Source organism: Oncorhynchus nerka, linkage group LG3 (assembly GCF_034236695.1).
Source record: "Oncorhynchus nerka isolate Pitt River linkage group LG3, Oner_Uvic_2.0, whole genome shotgun sequence".
NCBI lineage: Eukaryota > Metazoa > Chordata > Actinopteri > Salmoniformes > Salmonidae > Oncorhynchus > Oncorhynchus nerka.
The window spans coordinates 87,102,387-87,124,418 of record NC_088398.1 but is presented as its reverse complement, the minus strand read 5'-3'; the positions used below and the strand labels follow the sequence as shown (position 1 = coordinate 87,124,418).

The 22,032-nt window shown below is 45.0% G+C and overlaps 1 protein-coding gene across 1 annotated transcript in view; it reads left to right on the top strand.

Moving 5' to 3' along the window:
- The window catches only part of LOC115127120 (hyccin 2-like), a 200,743-nt gene that overhangs the window by 158,548 nt on the left and 20,163 nt on the right, over window positions 1–22,032 (top strand). Inside the window, exon 9 of the mRNA XM_065016440.1 lies at window positions 13,917–14,033. Within this exon, the coding sequence (XP_064872512.1) occupies window positions 13,917–14,033 (117 nt within the window). The remainder of the gene's footprint in view (window positions 1–13,916; window positions 14,034–22,032) is intronic.

Genomic DNA, 22,032 nt, shown 5'->3' with positions numbered 1-22,032 from the left:
GTGGTGGTGGTGTTGTTGGAGGGTGGTGGTGGTGGTGGTGGTGTTGGAGGGTGGTGTTGTTGGTGGAGGAGGGTGGTGTTGTTGGTGGAGGAGGGTGGTGTTGTTGGTGGAGGAGGGTGGTGTTGTTGGTGGAGGAGGGTGGTGTTGTTGTTGTTGGAGGGTGGTGTTGTTGTTGTTGGAGGGTGGTGTTGTTGTTGTTGGAGGGTGGTGTTGTTGTTGTTGGAGGGTGGTGGTGGTGGTGTTGTTGGAGGAGGGTGGTGGTGGTGTTGTTGGAGGGTGGTGGTGGTGGTGTTGTTGGAGGGTGGTGGTGGTGGTGTTGTTGGAGGGTGGTGGTGGTGGTGGTGGTGTTGGAGGGTGGTGGTGGTGGTGGTGTTGTTGGAGGGTGGTGGTGGTGGTGTTGTTGGAGGGGTGGTGGTGGTGGTGGTGGTGTTGGAGGATGGTGGTGGTGTTGTTGGAGGGTGGTGTTGGTGTTGTTGGAGGGTGGTGTTGGTGTTGTTGGAGGGTGGTGTTGTTGGAGGGTGGTGGTGGTGTTGTTGGAGGGTGGTGGTGGTGTTGTTGGAGGGTGGTGGAGGAGGGTGGTGTTGTTGTTGTTGAAGGGTGGTGGTGGTGTTGTTGGAGGGTGGTGGTGGTGTTGTTGGAGGGTGGCGGTGGTGTTGTTGGAGGGTGGCGGTGGTGGTGTTGGAGGGTGGCGGTGGTGGTGTTGGAGGGTGGCGGTGGTGGTGTTGGAGGGTGCGGTGGTGGTGTTGGAGGGTGGTGGTGTTGGAGGGTGGTGTTGTTGGTGGAGGAGGGTGGTGTTGTTGGTGGAGGAGGGTGGTGTTGTTGGTGGAGGGTGGTGGTGGAGGAGGGTGGTGTTGTTGTTGTTGGAGGGTGGTGTTGTTGTTGTTGGAGGGTGGTGTTGTTGTTGTTGGAGGGTGGTGTTGTTGTTGTTGGAGGGTGGTGGTGGTGTTGTTGGAGGGTGGTGTTGGTGTTGTTGGAGGGTGGTGTTGTTGTTGTTGGAGGGTGGTGTTGGTGTTGTTGGAGGGTGGTGTTGTTGTTGTTGGAGGGTGGTGTTGTTGTTGGAGGGGGTGGTGTTGTTGGAGGGTGGTGGTGGTGGTGGTGTTGGAGGGTGGTGGTGGTGGTGTTGTTGGAGGGTGGTGGTGGTGGTGTTGTTGGAGGGTGGTGGTGGTGTTGTTGGAGGGTGGTGGTGGTGTTGGAGGGTGGTGGTGGTGTTGTTGGAGGTTGGTGTTGTTGGAGGGTGGTGGTGGTGGTGTTGTTGGAGGGTGGTGTTGTTGGAGGGTGGTGGTGGTGTTGGAGGGTGGTGGTGGTGTTGTTGGAGGGTGGTGTTGGTGTTGTTGGAGGGTGGTGTTGGTGTTGTTGGAGGGTGGTGGTGGTGGTGTTGTTGGAGGGTGGTGTTGTTGGAGGGTGGTGTTGTTGGAGGGTGGTGGTGTTGTTGGTGGTGTTGGAGGGTGGTGGTGGTGGTGTTGTTGGAGGGTGGTGGTGGTGTTGTTGGAGGGTGGTGGTGGTGTTGTTGGAGGGTGGTGTTGGTGTTGTTGGAGGGTGGTGTTGGTGTTGTTGGAGGGTGGTGTTGTTGTTGGAGGGTGGTGGTGTTGTTGTTGGAGGGTGGTGGTGGTGTTGTTGGAGGGTGGTGGTGGTGTTGTTGGTGGTGTTGTTGGAGGGTGGTGGTGGTGTTGTTGGTGTTGTTGGAGGGTGGTGGTGGTGGTTGTTGGAGGGTGGTGGTGGTGTTGTTGGAGGGTGGTGGTGGTGTTGTTGGAGGGTGGTGGTGGTGTGTTGGAGGGTGGTGTTGTTGGAGTGTTGTTGGTGGTGGTGGTGTTGTTGGAGGGTGGTGTTGTTGGAGGGTGGTGTTGTTGGAGGGTGGTGTTGTTGGAGGGTGGTGTTGTTGGAGGGTGGTGGTGGTGGTGTTGTTGGAGGGTGGTGTTGTTGGAGGGTGGTGTTGTTGGAGGGTGGTGTTGTTGGAGGGTGGTGTTGTTGGAGGGTGGTGTTGTTGGAGGGTGGTGGTGGTGGTGGTGGTGTTGTTGGAGGGTGGTGGTGGTGGTGTTGTTGGAGGGTGGTGTTGGTGTTGTTGGAGGATGGTGTTGGTGTTGTTGGAGGGTGGTGTTGGTGTTGTTGGAGGGTGGTGTTGGTGTTGTTGGAGGGTGGTGTTGGTGTTGTTGGAGGGTGGTGTTGTTGTTGGAGGGTGGTGGTGTTGTTGTTGGAGGGTGGTGGTGGTGTTGTTGGAGGGTGGTGTTGGTGTTGTTGGAGGGTGGTGTTGGTGTTGTTGGAGGGTGGTGTTGGTGTTGTTGGAGGGTGGTGTTGTTGTTGGAGGGTGGTGGTGTTGTTGTTGGAGGGTGGTGGTGGTGTTGTTGGAGGGTGGTGGTGGTGTTGTTGGAGGGTGGTGGTGGTGTTGTTGGAGGGTGGTGTTGGTGTTGTTGGAGGGTGGTGGTGGTGTTGTTGGAGGGTGGTGGTGGTGGTGTTGTTGGAGTGGTGGTGGTGGTGTTGTTGGAGGGTGGTGGTGGTGTTGTTGGAGGGTGGTGTTGGTGTTGTTGGAGGGTGGTGGTGGTGTTGTTGGAGGGTGGTGGTGGTGTTGGAGGGTGGTGGTGGTGTTGTTGGAGGGTGGTGGTGGTGTTGTTGGAGGGTGGTGTTGGTGTTGTTGGAGGGTGGTGGTGGTGGTGTTGTTGTTGGAGGGTGGTGTTGTTGGAGGGTGGTGTTGTTGGAGGGTGGTGTTGTTGGAGGGTGGTGTTGTTGGAGGGTGGTGTTGTTGGGGTGGTGGTGGTGGTGTTGTTGGAGGGTGGTGGTGGTGGTGTTGTTGGAGGGTGGTGGTGGTGTTGTTGGAGGATGGTGTTGGTGTTGTTGGAGGGTGGTGTTGGTGTTGTTGGAGGGTGGTGTTGGTGTTGTTGGAGGGTGGTGTTGGTGTTGTTGGAGGGTGGTGTTGTTGTTGGAGGGTGGTGGTGTTGTTGTTGGAGGGTGGTGGTGGTGTTGTTGGAGGGTGGTGTTGGTGTTGTTGGAGGGTGGTGTTGGTGTTGTTGGAGGGTGGTGTTGGTGTTGTTGGAGGGTGGTGGTGTTGTTGGAGGGTGGTGGTGTTGTTGTTGGAGGGTGGTGGTGGTGTTGTTGGAGGGTGGTGGTGGTGTTGTTGGAGGGTGGTGGTGGTGTTGTTGGAGGGTGGTGTTGGTGTTGTTGGAGGGTGGTGGTGGTGGTGTTGTTGGAGGGTGGTGGTGGTGGTGTTGTTGGAGGGTGGTGGTGGTGTTGTTGGAGGGTGGTGGTGGTGTTGGAGGGTGGTGGTGGTGTTGTTGGAGGGTGGTGTTGGTGTTGTTGGAGGGTGGTGGTGGTGGTGGTGTTGTTGGAGGGTGGTGTTGTTGGAGGGTGGTGTTGTTGTTGGGGGTGGTGTTGTTGGAGGGTGGTGGTGGTGGTGTTGTTGGAGGGTGGTGGTGGTGGTGTTGTTGGAGGGTGGTGGTGGTGGTGGTGTTGGAGGGTGGTGGTGGTGTTGTTGGAGGATGGTGTTGGTGTTGTTGGAGGGTGGTGTTGGTGTTGTTGGAGGGTGGTGTTGGTGTTGTTGGAGGGTGGTGTTGGTGTTGTTGGAGGGTGGTGTTGTTGTTGGAGGGTGGTGGTGTTGTTGTTGGAGGGTGGTGGTGGTGTTGTTGGAGGGTGGTGGTGGTGTTGTTGGAGGGGGTGTTGGTGTTGTTGGAGGGTGGTGTTGGTGTTGTTGGAGGGTGGTGTTGGTGTTGTTGGAGGGTGGTGTTGGTGTTGTTGGAGGGTGGTGGTGGTGTTGTTGGAGGGTGGTGGTGGTGGTGTTGTTGGAGGGTGGTGGTGGTGTTGTTGGAGGGTGGTGTTGGTGTTGTTGGAGGGTGGTGGTGTTGGAGGGTGGTGTTGTTGGAGGGTGGTGTTGTTGGAGGGTGGTGGTGGTGGTGTTGTTGGAGGGTGGTGGTGGTGTTGTTGGAGGGTGGTGGTGGTGTTGTTGGAGGGTGGTGGTGGTGTTGTTGGAGGGTGGTGGTGGTGTTGTTGGATGGTGGTGTTGGTGTTTTTGGAGGGTGGTGTTGGTGTTGTTGGAGGGTGGTGTTGGTGTTGTTGGAGGGTGGTGGTGTTGTTGTTGGAGGGTGGTGGTGTTGTTGTTGGAGGGTGGTGGTGGTGTTGTTGGAGGGTGGTGGTGGTGTTGTTGGAGGGTGGTGGTGGTGTTGTTGGAGGGTGGTGGTGGTGTTGTTGGAGGGTGGTGTTGGTGTTGTTGGAGGGTGGTGGTGGTGTTGTTGGAGGGTGGTGGTGGTGGTGTTGTTGGAGGGTGGTGGTGGTGGTGTTGTTGGGTGGTGGTGGTGGTGGTGGTGTTGTTGGAGGATGGTGTTGGTGTTGTTGGAGGGTGGTGGTGGTGTTGTTGGAGGGTGGTGGTGGTGGTGTTGTTGGAGGGTGGTGGTGGTGGTGTCGTTGGAGGGTGGTGGTGGTGGTGTCGTTGGAGGGTGGTGGTGGTGTTGTTGGAGGATGGTGTTGGTGTTGTTGGAGGGTGGTGTTGGTGTTGTTGGAGGGTGGTGTTGGTGTTGTTGGAGGGTGGTGTTGGTGTTGTTGGAGGGTGGTGTTGTTGTTGGAGGGTGGTGGTGTTGTTGTTGGAGGGTGGTGGTGGTGTTGTTGGAGGGTGGTGGTGGTGGTGTTGTTGGAGGGTGTGGTGGTGGTGTTGTTGGAGGGTGGTGTTGGTGTTGTTGGAGGGTGGTGTTGTTGTTGGAGGGTGGTGGTGTTGTTGGAGGGGGTGGTGGTGTTGTTGGAGGGTGGTGGTGGTGTTGTTGGAGGGTGGTGGTGGTGTTGTTGGAGGGTGGTGGTGGTGTTGTTGGAGGGTGGTGGTGGTGTTGTTGGAGGGTGGTGGTGGTGGTGTTGGAGGGTGGTGGTGGTGGTGTTGGAGGTGGTGGTGGTGGTGTTGGTGGTGGTGGTGTTGGAGGGTGGTGGTGGTGTTGTTGGAGGGTGGTGGTGGTGTTGGAGGGTGGTGGTGGTGTTGGAGGGTGGTGGTGGTGTTGGAGGGTGGTGGTGGTGGTGTTGGAGGGTGGTGGTGGTGTTGTTGGAGGGTGGTGGTGGTGTTGTTGGAGGGTGGTGGTGGTGTTGTTGGAGGGTGGTGGTGGTGTTGTTGGAGGGTGGTGGTGGTGGTGTTGGAGGGTGGTGGTGGTGTTGTTGGAGGGTGGTGGTGTTGGAGGGTGGTGGTGGTGTTGTTGGAGGGTGGTGGTGGTGTTGTTGGAGGGTGGTGGTGGTGTTGTTGGAGGGTGGTGGTGGTGTTGTTGGAGGGTGGTGGTGGTGTTGGAGGGTGGTGGTGGTGTTGGAGGGTGGTGGTGGTGTTGGAGGGTGGTGGTGGTGTTGTTGGAGGGTGGTGGTGGTGTTGTTGGAGGGTGGTGGTGGTGTTGTTGGAGGGTGGTGGTGGTGTTGTTGGAGGGTGGTGGTGGTGGTGTTGGAGGGTGGTGGTGGTGGTGGTGTTGGAGGGTGGTGGTGGTGTTGTTGGAGGGTGGTGGTGGTGTTGTTGGAGGGTGGTGGTGGTGGTGTTGGAGGGTGGTGGTGGTGTTGTTGGAGGGTGGTGGTGTTGGAGGGTGGTGGTGGTGTTGTTGGAGGGTGGTGGTGGTGTTGTTGGAGGGTGGTGGTGGTGTTGTTGGAGGGTGGTGGTGGTGTTGTTGGAGGGTGGTGGTGGTGTTGTTGGAGGGTGGTGGTGGTGTTGTTGGAGGGTGGTGGTGTTGGAGGGTGGTGTTGTTGGAGGGTGGTGGTGGTGTTGTTGGAGGGTGGTGGTGGTGTTGTTGGAGGGTGGCGGTGGTGTTGTTGGAGGGTGGCGGTGGTGTTGTTGGAGGGTGGCGGTGGTGTTGTTGGAGGGTGGCGGTGGTGGTGTTGGAGGGTGGCGGTGGTGTTGTTGGAGGGTGGCGGTGGTGTTGTTGGAGGGTGGCGGTGGTGTTGTTGGAGGGTGGCGGTGGTGGTGTTGGAGGGTGGCGGTGGTGTGTTGTTGGAGGGTGGAGGGTGGTGTTGTTGGAGGGTGGTGGTGGTGTTGTTGGAGGGTGGTGGTGGTGGTGTTGGAGGGTGGTGTTGGAGGGTGGTGGTGTTGTTGGAGGGTGGTGGTGGTGTTGTTGGAGGGTGGTGGTGTTGGAGGGTGGTGGTGTTGGAGGGTGGTGTTGGAGGGTGGTGGTGGTGTTGGAGGGTGGTGGTGGTGCCTAAAAAGAGTCCTGCCCGGTAAAGGAGTTCAGGGAACTCAAGTGACTTTTGTCACGCAATGTTTGTCCGTTCATTCCGTGTAGCGTAAACCCAGTATTAATCATACCATCAATAGAACAATTATTTTACCACAGAACTTTAAAGCGTATCAACTCTTACTAAGTCCTCAACTACAACTAACTACATAAATCACAGTATACATCACATCCAAACAAATGAAATACCGTATACAAAAAGGTGGTAGTCAGTCGGTCAGTCAGACAATCCAATCCGCCAATAGATCTAAGAACGGAGAGGTGTAGTCCAGGGACGTAAAGAGTGGATCCGATCCTGGATAAACTCTATTAGGCAACAAAACACACGTTTAACGGCAACAAAACAACGGCATAGAGAAGCTTCGGGAACTGAGGGTTGAACACATCCTCAGTCACGTCTCCATCACAAAACAACGGAATAGAGAAGCTTCGGAACTGAGGGTTGAACACATCCTCAGTCACATCTCCATCACAACCCCACTTTTGCGCAGCTGATGCTGGCTATTTAATTGGGAATTAAAGGGAAAGCACCCTATTGGAAGGAGAAGCACTGAGACGGTTCAGAAAAATTCAGGGCCGTCACAATATACATACATACACCCATATATATACATACATACATATACCCATATATACATACATACATATACCCATATATATATATATTTTATTTATTTTTATTTCACCTTTATTTAACCAGGTAGGCCAGTTGAGAACACCTTTATTTAACCAGGTAGGCTAGTTGAGAACAAGTTCTCATCTGCGACCTGGCCAAGATAAAGCATAGCAGTGTGAACAGACAACACAGAGTTACACATGGAGTAAACAATTAACAAGTCAATAACACAGTAGAGAAAAAAAAGGGGGGAGTCTATATACAATGTGTGCAAAAGGCATGAGGAGGTAGGCGAATAATTACAATATTGCAGATTAACACTGGAGTGATAAATGATCAGATGGTCATGTACAGGTAGAGATATTGGTGTGCAAAAGAGCAGAAAAGTAAATAAATAAAAACAGTATGGGGATGAGGTAGGTAAAAATGGGTGGGCTATTTGCCGATAGACTATGTACAGCTGCAGCGATCGGTTAGCTGCTCAGATAGCAGATGTTTGAAGTTGGTGAGAAAGATAAGTCTCCAACTTCAGCGATTTTTGCAATTCGTTCCAGTCACAGGCAGCAGAGAACTGGAACGAAAGGCGGCCAAATGAGGTGTTGGCTTTAGGGATGATCAGTGAGATACACCTGCTGGAGCGCGTGCTACGGATGGGTGTTGCCATCGTGACCAGTGAACTGAGATAAGGCGGAGCTTTACCTAGCATGGACTTGTAGATGACCTGGAGCCAGTGCGTCTGGCGACGAATATGTAGCGAGGGCCAGCCGACTAGAGCGTACCAGTCGCAGTGGTGGGTGGTATAAGGTGCTTTAGTGACAAAACGGATGGCACTGTGATAAACTGCATCCAGTTTGCTGAGTAGTGTTGGAAGCAATTTTGTAGATGACATCGCCGAAGTCGAGGATCGGTAGGATAGTCAGTTTTACTAGGGTAAGTTTGGCGGCGTGAGTGAAGGAGGCTTTGTTGCGGAATAGAAAGCCGACTCTTGATTTGATTTTCGATTGGAGATGTTTGATATGAGTCTGGAAGGAGAGTTTACAGTCTAGCCAGACACCTAGGTACTTATAGATGTCCACATATTCAAGGTTGGAACCATCCAGGGTGGTGATGCTGGTCAGGCGTGCGGGTGCAGGCAGCGAACGGTTGAAAAGCATGCATTTGGTTTTACTAGCGTTTAAGAGCAGTTGGAGGCCACGGAAGGAGTGTTGTATGGCATTGAAGCTCGTTTGGAGGTTAGATAGCACAGTGTCCAAGGATGGGCCGGAAGTATATAGAATGGTGTCGTCTTGTTGTGGAAATTTCCTCTATTTACCAAATCATGGGAGCAAACCACACACACACGTCAGAGTTAGTTATAAAAGTCCATCTTTAATTATATGAGCTCTTATCACAATCCTGTGACTCTCAGATAAATTCAGAGTCTCCTAGTGAAGATTCTGAGAGCCCCCTTACAATGCAACGGAGTTCCTTTTAATAGCAAAGACACCCATAGTCAGACAGCATAGACATTAATTCATCGTTCAGCTTTGTCTCCTTTCCTCAAACCCCAGAACCATAAACCAAATCCTCCATATCAACAACAGGCATATATCAAATTGTCATTTATATACAACCCACTCTAAATACAAACTCCTGGACAAACTCACGGAGAGGAGGGTGAGGCTATAGGTTAAGATAGAAACAACACTGCAACCCTTCTCTCCCCACTAGAAAAGGTAGGGAGTAAAAGATATGTTTACACATGATGACACTTTGACCTCTCCCCTCTCAGCGGCCCATGCAACTTAGTTTTGACATAGAACAGATAACTGCAACCTCACCACAGAATTACACAAAAATACCATTCAGATGAGAAGTAACTTACACACATTTGATGAATATTAAACATCTTACAAATGTTACCAACATATTCTGATAATTCCACGACAGTCTGCGTAGAGGTGGATCAGGGAATCGCCCGCAGCAAGAGCAACATCATTGATATATACAGAAAAAAGAGGTGGCCCGAGGATTGAACCCTGTGGCACCCCCATAGACTGCCAGAGGACCGGACAGCATGCACTCCGATTTGACACACTGAACTCTGTCTGCAAAGTAATTGGTGAACCAGGCAAGGCAGTCATCCGAAAAACCGAGGCTACTGAGTCTGCCGATAAGAATATGGTGATTGACAGAGTCGAAAGCCTTGGCAAGGTCGATGAAGACGGCTGCACAGTACTGTCTTTTATCGATGGCGGTTATGATATCGTTTAGTACCTTGAGCGTGGCTGAGGTGCACCCGTGACCGGCTCGGAAACCAGATTGCACAGCGGAGAAGGTATGGTGGGATTCGAGATGGTCAGTGACCTGTTTGTTGACTTGGCTTTCGAAGACCTTAGATAGGCAGGGCAGGATGGATATAGGTCTGTAACAATTTGGGTCCAGGGTGTCTCCCCCTTTGAAGAGGGGGATGACTGCGGCAGCTTTCCAATCCTTGGGGATCTCAGACGATATGAAAGCGAGGTTGAACAGGCTGGTAATAGGGGTTGCGACAATGGCGGCGGATAGTTTCAGAAATAGAGGGTCCAGATTGTCAAGCCCAGCTGATTTGTACGGGTCCAGGTTTTGCTCTTTCAGAACATCTGCTATCTGGATTTGGGTAAAGGAGAACCTGGAGAGGCTTGGGCGAGTAGCTGCGGGGGGGCGGAGCTGTTGGCCGAGGTTGGAGTAGCCAGGCGGAAGGCATGGCCAGCCGTTGAGAAATGCTTGTTGAAGTTTTCGATAATCATGGATTTATCGGTGGTGACCGTGTTACCTAGCCTCAGTGCAGTGGGCAGCTGGGAGGAGGTGCTCTTGTTCTCCATGGACTTCAGTGTCCCAGAACTTTCTGGAGTTGGAGCTACAGGATGCAAACTTCTGCCTGAAGAAGCTGGCCTTAGCTTTCCTGACTGACTGCGTGTATTGGTTCCTGACTTCCCTGAACAGTTGCATATCGCGGGGACTATTCGATGCTATTGCAGTCCGCCACAGGATGTTTGTGTGCTGGTCGAGGGCAGTCAGGTCTGGAGTGAACCAAGGGCTGTATCTGTTCTTAGTTCTGCATTTTTTGAACGGAGCATGCTTATCTAAAATGGTGAGGAAGTTACTTTTAAAGAATGACCAGGCATCCTCAACTGACGGGATGAGGTCAATGTCCTTCCAGGATACCCGGGCCAGGTCGATTAGAAAGGCCTGCTCACAGAAGTGTTTTAGGGAGCGTTTGACAGTGATGAGGGGTGGTCGTTTGACTGCGGCTCCGTAGCGGATACAGGCAATGAGGCAGTGATCGCTGAGATCCTGGTTGAAGACAGCGGAGGTGTATTTGGAGGGCCAGTTGGTCAGGATGACGTCTATGAGGGTGCCCTTGTTTACATATTTAGGGTTGTACCTAGTGGGTTCCTTGATGATTTGTGTGAGATTGAGGGCATCTAGCTTAGATTGTAGGACTGCCGGGGTGTTAAGCATATCCCAGTTTAGGTCACCTAACAGAACAAACTCTGAAGCTAGATGGGGGGCGATAAATTCACAAATGGTGTCCAGGGCACAGCTGGGTGCTGAGGGGGGTCGGTAAGCAGGCGGCAACAGTGAGAGACTTGTTTCTGGAGAGAGTAATTTTCAAAATTAGTAGTTCGAACTGTTTGGGTATGGACCTGGAAAGTATGACATTACTTTGCAGGCTATCTCTGCAGTAGACTGCAACTCCTCCCCCTTTGGCAGTTCTATCTTGATGGAAGATGTTATAGTTGGGTATGGAAATCTCAGAATTTTTGGCGGCCTTCCTGAGCCAGGATTCAGACACGGCAAGGACATCAGGGTTAGCAGAGTGTGCTAAAGCAGTGAGTAAAACAAACTTAGGGAGGAGGTTTCTGATGTTGACATGCATAAAACCAAGGCTTTTTCGATCACAGAAGTCAACAAATGAGGGTGCCTGGGGACATGCAGGGCCTGGGTTTACCTCCACATCACCCGCGGAACAGAGGAGGAGTAGTATGAGGGTGCGGCTAAAGGCTATCAAAACTGGTCGCCTAGAGGGTTGGGGACAGAGAATAAAAGGAGCAGATTTCTGGGCATGGTAGAATATGGTTTTCTGTCTCTGTCCAGGTTGTGTGTGGTTTCCTGTCTCTGTCCAGGTTGTGTGTGGTTTCCTGTGTCTGTCCAGGTTGTGTGTGGTTTCCTGTCTCTGTCCAGGTTGTGTGTGGTTTCTTGTCTCTGTCCAGGTTGTGTGTGGTTTCCTGTCTCTGTCTCTCTGTCTCTGTCCAGGTTGTGTGTGGTTTCCTGTCTCTGTCCAGGTTGTGTGTGGTTTCCTGTCTCTGTCTCTCTGTCTCTGTCCAGGTTGTGTGTGGTTTCCTGTTTTTGTCTCTGTCCAGGTTGTGTGTGGTTTCCTGTTTTTGTCTCTGTCCAGGTTGTGTGTGGTTTCCTGTTTTTGTCTCTGTCCAGGTTGTGTGTGGTTTCCTGTTTTTGTCTCTGTCCAGGTTGTGTGTGGTTTCCTGTCTCTGTCCAGGTTGTGTGTGGTTTCTTGTCTCTGTCCAGGTTGTGTGTGGTTTCTTGTCTCTGTCCAGGTTGTGTGTGGTTTCCTGTCTCTGTCCAGGTTGTGTGTGGTTTCCTGTCTCTGTCCAGGTTGTGTGTGGTTTCCTGTTTCTGTCTCCGTCCAGGTTGTGTGTGGTTTCCTGTTTCTGTCTTCGTCCAGGTTGTGTGTGGTTTCCTGTCTCTGTCTCTCCAGGTTGTGTGTGGTTTCCTGTTTCTGTCTCTGTCCAGGTTGTGTGTGGTTTCCTGTCTATGTCTCTGTCCAGGTTGTGTGTGGTTTCCTGTCTTTGTCCAGGTTGTGTCTGGTTTCCTGTCTCTGTCTCTCCTCTCTCCAGGTTGTGTGTGGTTTCCTGTTTCTGTCTCTGTCCAGGTTGTGTGTGGTTTCCTGTCTCTGTCTCTCCTCTTTCCAGGTTGTGTGTGGTTTCCTGTCTCTGTCTCTGTCCAGGTTGTGTGTGGTTTCCTGTTTCTGTCTCTGTCCAGGTTGTGAGTGGTTTCCTGTCTCTGTCCAGGTTGTGTGTGGTTTCCTGTTTCTGTCTCGGTCCAGGTTGTGTGTGGTTTCCTGTTTTTGTCTCTGTCCAGGTTGTGTGTGGTTTCCTGTCTCTGTCCAGGTTGTGTGTGGTTTCCTGTCTCTGTCTCTCTGTCTCTGTCCAGGTTGTGTGTGGTTTCCTGTTTTTGTCTCTGTCCAGGTTGTGTGTGGTTTCCTGTTTTTGTCTCTGTCCAGGTTGTGTGTGGTTTCCTGTTTCTGTCTCTGTCCAGGTTGTGTGTGGTTTCCTGTCTCTGTCTCTGTCCAGGTTGTGAGTGGTTTCCTGTCTCTGTCCAGGTTGTGTGTGGTTTCCTGTTTCTGTCTCTGTCCAGGTTGTGTGTGGTTTCCTGTTTTTGTCTCTGTTCAGGTTGTGTGTGGTTTCCTGTCTCTGTCCAGGTTGTGTGTGGTTTCCTGTCTCTGTCTCTCTGTCTCTGTCCAGGTTGTGTGTGGTTTCCTGTTTTTGTCTCTGTCCAGGTTGTGTGTGGTTTCCTGTCTCTGTCCAGGTTGTGTGTGGTTTCCTGTCTCTGTCCAGGTTGTGTGTGGTTTCCTGTCTCTGTCCAGGTTGTGTGTGGTTTCTTGTCTCTGTCCAGGTTGTGTGTGGTTTCCTGTCTCTGTCTCTCTGTCCAGGTTGTGTGTGGTTTCCTGTCTCTGTCCAGGTTGTGTGTGGTTTCCTGTCTCTGTCCAGGTTGTGTGTGGTTTCCTGTCTCTGTCCAGGTTGTGTGTGGTTTCCTGTCTCTGTCCAGGTTGTGTGTGGTTTCCTGTCTCTGTCCAGGTTGTGTGTGGTTTCCTGTCTCTCTCTCTCTGTCCAGGTTGTGTGTGGTTTCCTGTCTCTGTCCAGGTTGTGTGTGGTTTCCTGTCTCTGTCCAGGTTGTGTGTGGTTTCCTGTCTCTGTTCAGGTTGTGTGTGGTTTCCTGTCTCTGTCCAGGTTGTGTGTGGTTTCCTGTCTCTGTCCAGGTTGTGTGTGGTTTCCTGTCTCTGTCCAGGTTGTGTGTGGTTTCCTGTCTCTGTCCAGGTTGTGTGTGGTTTCCTGTCTCTCTCTGTCCAGGTTGTGTGTGGTTTCCTGTCTCTCTCTGTCCAGGTTGTGTGTGGTTTCCTGTCTCTGTCTCTCTGTCCAGGTTGTGTGTGGTTTCCTGTCTCTGTCCAGGTTGTGTGTGGTTTCCTGTCTCTGTCCAGGTTGTGTGTGGTTTCCTGTCTCTGTCCAGGTTGTGTGTGGTTTCCTGTCTCTCTCCAGGTTGTGTGTGGTTTCCTGTCTCTGTCTCTCTGTTCAGGTTGTGTGTGGTTTCCTGTCTCTCTCCAGGTTGTGTGTGGTTTCCTGACTCTGTCTCTCTCTCCAGGTTGTGTGTGGTTTCCTGTCTCTCTCCAGGTTGTGTGTGGTTTCCTGTCTCTGTCTCTCTGTCCAGGTTGTGTGTGGTTTCCTGTCTCTGTCTCTCTGTCCGGGTTGTGTGTGGTTTCCTGTCTCTCTCCAGGTTGTGTGTGGTTTCCTGACTCTGTCTCTCTCTCCAGGTTGTGTGTGGTTTCTTGTCTCTGTCCAGGTTGTGTGTGGTTTCCTGACTCTGTCTCTCTCTCCAGGTTGTGTGTGGTTTCTTGTCTCTGTCCAGGTTGTGTGTGGTTTCCTGACTCTGTGTCTCCTCTCTCCAGGTTGTGTGTGGTTTCTTGTCTCTGTCCAGGTTGTGTGTGGTTTCCTGTCTCTCTCCAGGTTGTGTGTGGTTTCTTGTCTCTCTCCAGGTTGTGTGTGGTTTCCTGACTCTGTCTCTCTCTCCAGGTTGTGTGTGGTTTCCTGTCTCTGTCCAGGTTGTGTGTGGTTTCCTGTCTCTGTCCAGGTTGTGTGTGGTTTCTTGTCTCTCTCCAGGTTGTGTGTGGTTTCCTGTCTCTCTCCAGGTTGTGTGTGGTTTCCTGTCTCTGTCTCTCTGTCCAGGTTGTGTGTGGTTTCTTGTCTCTGTCCAGGTTGTGTGTGGTTTCCTGTCTCTCTCCAGGTTGTGTGTGGTTTCCTGTCTCTCTCCAGGTTGTGTGTGGTTTCCTGTCTCTCTCCAGGTTGTGTGTGGTTTCCTGACTCTGTGTCTCCTCTCTCCAGGTTGTGTGTATGTGGTTTCCCGCAGCAGCAGCAGAAAGTGTGGAGAGAGCCGTGTAACCGTGTGGTCCTGGACCCAGAGTTCATGGTCCAGATGCTTACCGCCGTGTACCATGCCATGTAAGTATCATTAACCCTACTACATCTATCATTAACCCTACTGCATCTATCATTAACCCTACTACATCTATCATTAACCCTACTATATATATCATTAACCCTACTATATCTATCATTAACCCTACTACATCTATCATTAACCCTACTATATATATCATTAACCCTACTATATATATCATTAACCCTACTATATCTATCATTAACCCTACTACATCTATCATTAACCCTAACCCTACTATATCTATCATTAACCCTACTACATCTATCATTAACCCTACTATATCTATCATTAACCCTACTATATCTATCATTAACCCTACTATATCTGTCATTAACCCTACTACATCTATCATTAACCCTAACCCTACTATATCTATCATTAACCCTACTATATCTATCATTAACCCTACTACATCTATCATTAACCCTACTACATCTATCATTAACCCTACTACATCTATCATTAACCCTACTATATCTATCATTAACCCTAACCCTACTATATCTATCATTAACCCTAACCCTACTATATATATCATTAACCCTAACCCTACTATATCTATCATTAACCCTAACCCTACTATATCTATCATTAACCCTACTACATCTATCATTAACCCTACTACATCTATCATTAACCCTACTATATCTATCATTAACCCTACTATATCTATCATTAACCCTAACCCTACTATATCTATCATTAACCCTAACCCTACTATATCTATCATTAACCCTAACCCTACTATATCTATCATTAACCCTAACCCTACTACATCTATCATTAACCCTAACCCTACTACATCTATCATTAACCCTACTATATCTATCATTAACCCTAACCCTACTATATCTATCATTAACCCTACTATATCTGTCATTAACCCTAACCCTACTATATATATCATTAACCCTACTATATCTATCATTAACCCTACTATATCTATCATTAACCCTACTACATCTATCATTAACCCTACTATATCTATCATTAACCCTACTATATCTATCATTAACCCTACTACATCTATCATTAACCCTACTATATATATCATTAACCCTACTATATCTATCATTAACCCTACTACATCTATCATTAACCCTACTATATCTATCATTAACCCTACTACATCTATCATTAACCCTACTATATCTATCATTAACCCTACTATATCTATCATTAACCCTACTATATCTGTCATTAACCCTACTACATCTATCATTAACCCTAACCCTACTATATCTATCATTAACCCTACTATATCTATCATTAACCCTACTACATCTATCATTAACCCTACTACATCTATCATTAACCCTACTACATCTATCATTAACCCTAACCCTACTATATCTATCATTAACCCTAACCCTACTATATCTATCATTAACCCTAACCCTACTATATCTATCATTAACCCTAACCCTACTATATCTATCATTAACCCTACTACATCTATCATTAACCCTACTACATCTATCATTAACCCTACTATATATATCATTAACCCTACTACATCTATCATTAACCCTACTACATCTATCATTAACCCTACTACATGTATCATTAACCCTAACCCTACTACATCTATCATTAACCCTACTACATCTATCATTAACCCTACTATATCTATCATTAACCCTACTACATCTATCATTAACCCTAACCCTACTACATCTATCATTAACCCTAACCCTACTACATCTATCATTAACCCTACTATATCTATCATTAACCCTACTATATCTATCATTAACCCTACTATATCTATCATTAACCCTACTACATCTATCATTAACCCTAACCCTACTATATCTGTCATTAACCCTACTATATCTATCATTAACCCTACTATATCTATCATTAACCCTACTATATCTATCATTAACCCTAACCCTACTATATCTGTCATTAACCCTACTATATCTGTCATTAACCCTACTATATCTATCATTAACCCTACTATATCTATCATTAACCCTACTATATCTATCATTAACCCTACTATATCTATCATTAACCCTACTATATCTATCATTAACCCTACTATATCTATCATTAACCCTACTATATCTGTCATTAACCCTACTATATCTATCATTAACCCTACTATATCTATCATTAACCCTACTACATCTATCATTAACCCTACTACATCTATCATTAACCCTAACCCTACTACATCTATCATTAACCCTAACCCTACTACATCTATCATTAACCCTACTACATCTATCATTAACCCTACTATATCTATCATTAACCCTACTACATCTATCATTAACCCTACTACATCTATCATTAACCCTACTACATCTATCATTAACCCTACTACATCTATCATTAACCCTACTATATCTATCATTAACCCTACTACATCTATCATTAACCCTACTATATCTATCATTAACCCTACTATATCTATCATTAACCCTAACCCTACTATATCTATCATTAACCCTACTATATCTATCATTAACCCTAACCCTACTATATATATCATTAACCCTACTATATCTATCATTAACCCTACTACATCTATCATTAACCCTACTACATCTATCATTAACCCTAACCCTACTACATCTATCATTAACCCTACTATATCTATCATTAGCCCTACTATATCTATCATTAACCCTACTATATCTATCATTAACCCTACTATATCTATCATTAACCCTACTACATCTATCATTAACCCTAACCCTACTATATCTATCATTAACCCTACTATATCTATCATTAACCCTAACCCTACTATATCTGTCATTAACCCTACTATATCTGTCATTAACCCTACTATATCTGTCATTAACCCTACTATATCTATCATTAACCCTACTATATCTATCATTAACCCTACTATATCTGTCATTAACCCTACTATATCTATCATTAACCCTACTATATCTATCATTAACCCTACTACATCTATCATTAACCCTACTACATCTATCATTAACCCTACTACATCTATCATTAACCCTAACCCTACTACATCTATCATTAACCCTAACCCTACTACATCTATCATTAACCCTACTATATCTATCATTAACCCTACTACATCTATCATTAACCCTACTACATCTATCATTAACCCTACTATATCTGTCATTAACCCTACTATATCTGTCATTAACCCTACTACATCTATCATTAACCCTACTACATCTATCATTAACCCTACTATATCTATCATTAACCCTACTATATCTATCATTAACCCTAACCCTACTATATCTATCATTAACCCTACTATATCTATCATTAACCCTAACCCTACTATATATATCATTAACCCTACTATATCTATCATTAACCCTACTACATCTATCATTAACCCTAACCCTACTACATCTATCATTAACCCTAACCCTACTACATCTATCATTAACCCTACTATATCTATCATTAGCCCTACTATATCTATCATTAACCCTACTATATCTATCATTAACCCTACTATATCTATCATTAACCCTAACCCTACTATATCTATCATTAACCCTACTATATCTATCATTAACCCTAACCCTACTACATCTATCATTAACCCTACTATATCTATCATTAGCCCTACTACATCTATCATTAACCCTACTATATCTATCATTAACCCTACTATATCTATCATTAACCCTAACCCTACTATATCTATCATTAACCCTACTATATCTATCATTAACCCTAACCCTACTATATATATCATTAACCCTACTATATCTATCATTAACCCTACTATATCTATCATTAACCCTACTACATCTATCATTAACCCTAACCCTACTACATCTATCATTAACCCTAACCCTACTACATCTATCATTAACCCTACTATATCTATCATTAGCCCTACTATATCTATCATTAACCCTACTATATCTATCATTAACCCTACTATATCTATCATTAACCCTACTACATCTATCATTAACCCTAACCCTACTATATCTATCATTAACCCTACTATATCTATCATTAACCCTAACCCTACTATATCTGTCATTAACCCTACTATATCTGTCATTAACCCTACTATATCTATCATTAACCCTACTATATCTATCATTAACCCTACTATATCTATCATTAACCCTACTATATCTATCATTAACCCTACTATATCTGTCATTAACCCTACTATATCTATCATTAACCCTACTATATCTATCATTAACCCTACTACATCTATCATTAACCCTACTACATCTATCATTAACCCTACTACATCTATCATTAACCCTAACCCTACTACATCTATCATTAACCCTAACCCTACTACATCTATCATTAACCCTACTACATCTATCATTAACCCTACTATATCTATCATTAACCCTACTACATCTATCATTAACCCTACTACATCTATCATTAACCCTACTACATCTATCATTAACCCTACTATATCTATCATTAACCCTACTATATCTATCATTAACCCTAACCCTACTATATATATCATTAACCCTACTACATCTATCATTAACCCTACTATATCTATCATTATCCCTACTATATCTATCATTAACCCTACTACATCTATCATTAACCCTAACCCTACTACATCTATCATTAACCCTACTATATCTATCATTAACCCTACTATATCTATCATTAACCCTACTATATCTATCATTAACCCTACTACATCTATCATTAACCCTAACCCTACTATATCTGTCATTAACCCTACTATATCTATCATTAACCCTACTATATCTATCATTAACCCTACTATATCTATCATTAACCCTACTATATCTATCATTAACCCTAACCCTACTATATCTATCATTAACCCTAACCCTACTATATCTATCATTAACCCTAACCCTACTATATCTATCATTAACCCTAACCCTACTATATCTATCATTAACCCTAACCCTACTATATCTATCATTAACCCTAACCCTACTATATCTATCATTAACCCTAACCCTACTATATCTATCATTAACCCTAACCCTACTATATCTATCATTAACCCTAACCCTACTATATCTATCATTAACCCTAACCCTACTATATCTATCATTAACCCTAACCCTACTATATCTATCATTAACCCTACTATATCTATCATTAACCCTACTATATCTATCATTAACCCTACTATATCTATCATTAACCCTACTATATCTATCATTAACCCTACTATATCTATCATTAACCCTACTATATCTATCATTAACCCTACTATATCTATCATTAATTAACCCTACTATATCTATCATTAACCCTACTATATCTATCATTAACCCTACTATATCTATCATTAACCCTACTATATCTATCATTAACCCTAACCCTACTATATCTATCATTAACCCTAACCCTACTATATCTATCATTAACCCTAACCCTACTATATCTATCATTAACCCTAACCCTACTATATCTATCATTAACCCTAACCCTACTATATCTATCATTAACCCTAACCCTACTATATCTATCATTAACCCTAACCCTACTATATCTATCATTAACCCTAACCCTACTATATCTATCATTAACCCTACTACATCTATCATTAACCCTACTATATCTATCATTAACCCTAACCCTACTACATCTATCATTAACCCTACTATATATATCATTAACCCTACTACATCTATCATTAACCCTACTATATCTATCATTAACCCTACTATATATATCATTAACCCTACTATATCTATCATTAACCCTAACCCTACTATATCTATCATTAACCCTACTATATCTATCATTAACCCTACTATATCTATCATTAACCCTACTATATCTATCATTAACCCTAACCCTACTATATCTATCATTAACCCTACTATATCTATCATTAACCCTACTATATCTATCATTAACCCTACTATATATATCATTAACCCTAACCCTACTATATCTATCATTAACCCTAACCCTACTATATCTATCATTAACCCTAACCCTACTATATCTATCATTAACCCTAACCCTACTATATCTATCATTAACCCTAACCCTACTATATCTATCATTAACCCTAACCCTACTATATCTATCATTAACCCTAACCCTACTATATCTATCATTAACCCTAACCCTACTATATCTATCATTAACCCTACTACATCTATCATTAACCCTACTATATCTATCATTAACCCTACTACATCTATCATTAACCCTAACCCTACTACATCTATCATTAACCCTACTATATATATCATTAACCCTACTACATCTATCATTAACCCTACTACATCTATCATTAACCCTAACCCTACTATATCTATCATTAACCCTACTACATCTATCATTAACCCTACTATATCTATCATTAACCCTACTACATCTATCATTAACCCTAACCCTACTACATCTATCATTAACCCTACTATATATATCATTAACCCTACTACATCTATCATTAACCCTACTACATCTATCATTAACCCTACTACATCTATCATTAACCCTACTACATCTATCATTAACCCTACTACATCTATCATTAACCCTACTACATCTATCATTAACCCTACTACATCTATCATTAACCCTAACCCTACTACATCCATCATTAACCCTACTACATCTATCATTAACCCTACTATATCTATCATTAACCCTACTACATCTATCATTAACCCTACTACATCTATCATTAACCCTACTATATCTATCATTAACCCTACTATATCTATCATTAACCCTAACCCTACTATATCTATCATTAACCCTACTATATTTATCATTAACCCTAACCCTACTATATATATCATTAACCCTACTATATCTATCATTAACCCTACTACATCTATCATTAACCCTACTACATCTATCATTAACCCTAACCCTACTACATCTATCATTAACCCTAACCCTACTACATCTATCATTAACCCTAACCCTACTACATCTATCATTAACCCTACTATATCTATCATTAACCCTACTATATCTATCATTAACCCTACTACATCTATCATTAACCCTAACCCTACTATATCTGTCATTAACCCTACTATATCTATCATTAACCCTACTATATCTATCATTAACCCTACTATATCTATCATTAACCCTACTATATCTATCATTAACCCTACTATATCTATCATTAACCCTAACCCTACTATATCTATCATTAACCCTAACCCTACTATATCTATCATTAACCCTAACCCTACTATATCTATCATTAACCCTACTATATCTATCATTAACCCTACTATATCTATCATTAACCCTACTATATCTATCATTAACCCTACTATATCTATCATTAACCCTAACCCTACTATATCTATCATTAACCCTACTACATCTATCATTAACCCTACTATATCTATCATTAACCCTAACCCTACTATATCTATCATTAACCCTACTACATCTATCATTAACCCTACTACATCTATCATTAACCCTACTATATCTATCATTAACCCTAACCCTACTATATCTATCATTAACCCTACTACATCTATCATTAACCCTACTATATCTATCATTAACCCTACTATATCTGTCATTAACCCTACTATATCTATCATTAACCCTACTACATCTATCATTAACCCTAACCCTACTACATCTATCATTAACCCTAACCCTACTACATCTATCATTAACCCTACTATATCTATCATTAACCCTACGACATCTATCATTAACCCTACTATATCTATCATTAACCCTAACCCATCTATCATTAACCCTACTATATCTATCATTAACCCTACTATATCTATCATTAACCCTACGACATCTATCATTAACCCTACTATATCTATCATTAACCCTAACCCATCTATCATTAAGCCTACTATATCTATCATTAACCCTACTACATCTATCATTAACCCTACTATATCTATCATTAACCCTAACCCTACCATAAAAAAATATTACTGACGATTCTTCACCACTAGGGGTCACTGATCGCAGAAAGCTGAAATCAAACGGGAGTCCAAAGGTGGCGGAACTTCCGCTTTCAAAGGCACATTGTGTTGCCTT